Source organism: Myotis brandtii, unplaced genomic scaffold, assembly GCF_000412655.1.
Source record: "Myotis brandtii unplaced genomic scaffold, ASM41265v1 scaffold816, whole genome shotgun sequence".
NCBI classification, from domain to species: domain Eukaryota; kingdom Metazoa; phylum Chordata; class Mammalia; order Chiroptera; family Vespertilionidae; genus Myotis; species Myotis brandtii.
This window is the reverse complement of record NW_005371304.1, coordinates 87,281-91,724: the sequence shown is the minus strand read 5'-3', so window position 1 is coordinate 91,724 and position 4,444 is coordinate 87,281. Positions and strand designations below refer to the sequence as shown.

The 4,444-nt window shown below is 40.8% G+C and overlaps 1 protein-coding gene across 1 annotated transcript in view; it reads right to left on the bottom strand.

Annotated features, from left to right (window-relative positions):
• KMO (kynurenine 3-monooxygenase (kynurenine 3-hydroxylase)) overlaps window positions 1-451 on the bottom strand; it is a 30,931-nt gene extending 30,480 nt beyond the window's left edge. The window contains exon 1 of the mRNA XM_005884088.2: window positions 312-451. Within this exon, the coding sequence (XP_005884150.2) occupies window positions 312-365 (54 nt within the window). The 5' untranslated portion in view covers window positions 366-451. The remainder of the gene's footprint in view (window positions 1-311) is intronic.
• Between the last annotated feature and the right edge of the window lie 3,993 nt (window positions 452-4,444).

The window sequence follows — 4,444 nt, the reverse complement described above, 5'->3', positions numbered from 1 at the left end:
CCTGGGCATAATTCACTTATCTTTATTTTATGTGTGTGTGTGTGTGTGTGTGTGTGTGTGTGTGTGTGTGTTTAACGCTAAATCAAAATGACAAGGAAAAACAGACACCTTTGCATTTAATGGCAATAAAATACCTCCCCCTAGAAGAAAGCAAATTCACACTAGCACCACCTTCAAGATACATGTATGTAAACATCAGAAAAGTCTTCAGGAGAAAAACGAACCATTTGTACAAGTGAGTAAGAGTCATTGCGAATCATGATCGTTCATGTAACACCCCCACCAGGAATAACAGAGAAATCGATGCTTACCAGACCACCACCAATGACAGCTACTTTTTTCCTTTGAGAGTCTGAGGAATCCATGGCTGCTGAAGTGCTCTCCACGATCAGATCCCCGTGGCTCCTGTGCCAGAGGACACCCTGTCTGTCTCCCACACACAGATGCCTCCCGTCTTTATATACTGCCCCAGCCAGCCACAGTGTTTGAGCAGGCCTGGGAGGTAGCATTTAACCCCTTCATAGCCCAAAGCACAGTCAACTCTGCTTCAAGGGGAAAAAAAAAAGAAACTTCATGACGTGAACCAAGACTGAAAATCCAGCCAAGCTGAGACACGCCCTGTCTGAAGGGCAGACACAGAAAAGTTTGAACCACAGACTCAGGGCTTTTCTTCTTCTTTTTCTACCACATGCATTTTCTTACTTTCTTACTTCCGTTTTCCATTCATAGTTAACCATGAATGAAACTCCCCTCATCTGAAGTTCCCAAGCATCTTAAGCTTCTCTTAGAGAGTGAGATGACTCCATCATCCAATCATGAATTATTTTTGCCTTTAAGAGCCACATTTCAGGAATTTCACCTAAAGGCGCCTCACAGACTGTCTTTAACAGACTCTACCTGGGCAAATGTTTTGCCTACTCTTAATATTCTCCCAGCAAGATTTTCAACTGTGTATGTGACCATACTTCTTTTTACTTTTATTTTTTGCATCAGACGCTAGAAACTTTAGAATCTAATGTGTGCATCAGCACTAGGCAAGATGATTAATAATATGCTCCTTGTAAACTCTTTCCTGGCTTTAAGTCATATCACTCTCCACTTCTTTGCCTTCTCTCATCTTATTTTAAATATATATATTTAACATGAGGTGGTGTTAAATAAAGAACATAAAAGATGACGCTTCTTCACTTCCCAGGAAGAGCAGGGAAAATCCAGAATGGCCTTCCCCCTGGTTAAGAGCTAGAGTTGAGTATCATTCAATACTGGCCCCTTGTGGATGAGTGTAGAGTTGTTGGAAGATTTGATGTTGGGTATTTCATTCATTCATTCACAAGGTATAAAATTCAAAAGACACAAAAGGGCATACAGTGAAGAGTCATTCTTATAACCCTGTTCTTGGGCCACCTGTTTTTCCTGCCCATAGCAAACCACTATTTTGGGGTTGGTTACCCTAGTCTTCTACAAGCATCTCTCTCTCTCTCTTCCTCTCCATCGACACAGGGAATTTCTGGTTTTTGCAGGTTTGTCCTATATCTCATTGTCATTTTAATTTGCATTCTTTGTTAACAAAGTTGAGCACCCTTCACCTGTTTATTCGCAACTTGCTTTTCTTCTTTTGTATGCGAGTGCTTATATTGCTTTGAATAGTCTCACTTTTTAAAAATGCCATTGAATATGAGTTTTATTCTTTATATATGTTGCAAATAAATTACATTCTTATAAGGATATAGTTTTATTCATATATGTGTTGCCTTTTTGCTTTCTTAGTGGTGTCTTTACATGAAAAGATATTCTCAATTTTAACATATTTGAATTACCCAGTTTTTCCTTTGTGACTAGTGTTTTTTAATCATTTTATCAGTTTTTGTAATCATGAGGTCATAAAGATGTTCTTCTATGTTGTCTTCTAAAAGATTTTTATTTTTAGGTCTACAATCAACATGGAGTTAATTTTTATGCATGCTGTGACATAGCCCACATTTATTTTATTTTCCAAATGAATACCTTATTTTCCCCAAACTTCTGAATAAAAAGAATTTCCCTTTTCCCACGACTGCCTTTGTCATAGGTCCAGTGTTTATATATTTATGGGTCTGATTGTAGGTTTCTGTTTTATTTCGTCTATTCTACACTTGCCTATACCAGTGCCAATTCCATGGCCAAATTACTTTGGCTATACAATAACCCTTGATTGTTTGAGCAATTCTGCCTGCCAAAATATATTTTTATTGATTTCAGAGAGGAAGGGAGAGGGAGACAGAGAGAGAAACATCAATGATGAGAGAGAATCATGGATCGGCTGCCTCCTGCACGCCCCCTACTGGGGAATCAAACACACACCCCAGGTGTGTGCCCTGATGGGGAATTAAACTGTGACCTCCTGGTTCATGGGTCAATGCTCAACCACTGAACCACACCGGCTAGGCCTCCAGGAATGATTTTTGCCTTGAAGTTTAATTGTCTGATATCAATATTACCTTTCTGTATTAAGCTAGCATTTAGATATTATATCATTTTCAACCATTTTATGTAACTGTTTTAAAAGTGGCCTTTTAAACAGCATTCAGGTGAGTGTTTTAAAAGTCCAACAGGAGCATACTTCACAGTACGCTTTGCTTTCCAGGAGACACTGCATCCTTCCACTTCTCTCCACCTGTATTTATAAATTTAACAAGTCAGCGTTAGTGGCGGAGGTAAATGAGTACCGAGGTTAATGAGTACCGTATTTGCTCAGTAGTTTTCGTCATTCTCCTACTGCTGACATTGACAGAATATGGCCTCACTGCGCTCGATGAACTCACTTGCTCAATCAATGTTTGTTCATTTCACCAGGCCCTTCCCGCTGGCAGCTCTCTGCCTGGAGAGCCTCCTCTCTCTGCTCTCAGTGTTTAGGTCTCAGTCAAATACAACATCCTTAGACTCATCACTCTACCAAAAAAAAGTGCTATCTGCCCAGCCGGCGTGGCTCAGTGGTTGAGAATCAACCTATGAACCAGGAGGTCACGGTTCGATTCCCGGTCAGGGCACAAGCTGGGGTTTCGGGCTCCATTCTCAGTAGGGGGCGTGCAGGAGGCAGCCAATCAGTGGTTTTCTTTCATCATTGATGTTTCTTTCTCTCTCCCTCCCCCATCCTTTCCTCTCTGAAATCAATAAAAAAATTTAAAAAAAACACTCTGATAAAAGTCTATAAAAAACGATGCTATCCCCTCATTCTCTAAATAGGTTCCTGTTTATTTCTTTTTATTGCGTTCACCATTATATGAGATTTACTATTGTTATGAAACCTGGTTTACTTACTTATTTGAAGAACAAATAAATATTAGTGGGCGTGAAGGGGAGAAAAGTAGATGGACACCAGAAGTAGTGTAGCTAGGCTTTGTTGGAGAATTGGGCAGAGTGTATGCAGGTGTTGGGGAATGGGGGCAGAATTCAGGAATCAAAGACCCCTGCCCCCCTCCCCACCGCCCGGGTTTCTAGCTTAAGTAACTGGTGGTACCACATACTGCATGTGAAATAATGGTATGGAGGTGGTAATTGAGATTTATCCTCTGGGATATATTAAGTTTGAGATACGAATATTCAATTAGGTAATTAAAATATAAATATTCAACATACAGTTGGATATATGAATTTGGAACATAGAGGAGAAGTCAGGGCTGGAAAAATAAGTTTGAAGTCATCAGCACATCAACATAGAAATGCTATTGAAAACTATGAATGGCCCTGGCTGGTTTGGCTCAGTGGATAGAGCATCGGCCTGTGGACGGAAAGGTCCCAGGTTTGACTCCAGCAAAAGGCACATGCCCAGGTTATGGGCTCGATCCCCAGTAAGGTGCGTGCAGGAGGCAGCCGATCCATGATTCTCTCTCATCATTGATGTTTCTATCTCTCTTTCCCTCTCCCTTCCTCTCTGAAAAGAGATTTAGAAGAGAGAGAGGGAAGAGAAAACCATTGCCTCTTTCCTTTGGCCTTCATGGCAGGACATCAAGTCCCCACAACTTGAACAGAAAGCAAAGTAAAAGAGACACATGGACAAACCACCCAAAAATCAACAAGAAGAAAGCAACGTCAATACTGTCATCAGACAAAGTTCAAGGTAGAAAGGCCCCCACACGCCTCTAAGCAAAATACAAATGTTATTTCGCAGAGGTACAAGGTTGCATCTGCAAAGGAAGATGTCCAGTGGCAACCACTGATTGAAAAGCATTCCCATTACCTTTTCACTACCAAGTGATGATTATTAAAAATGATTAATGAAGACAATCTAGGGCGATGCAAACGAACTGTTTAACTAACACGTCACAGAACACACAGCTTCTTTTGGAGAACCACCAAATGGGGGACGAAGGCAGGAAGCTTTTATTGAAATCCTCACCCGAGGATATTTCTCGATTGATTTTTAGAGAGAGTGGAAGGGAGGGGGAGAGACAGAGAGAGAAACATC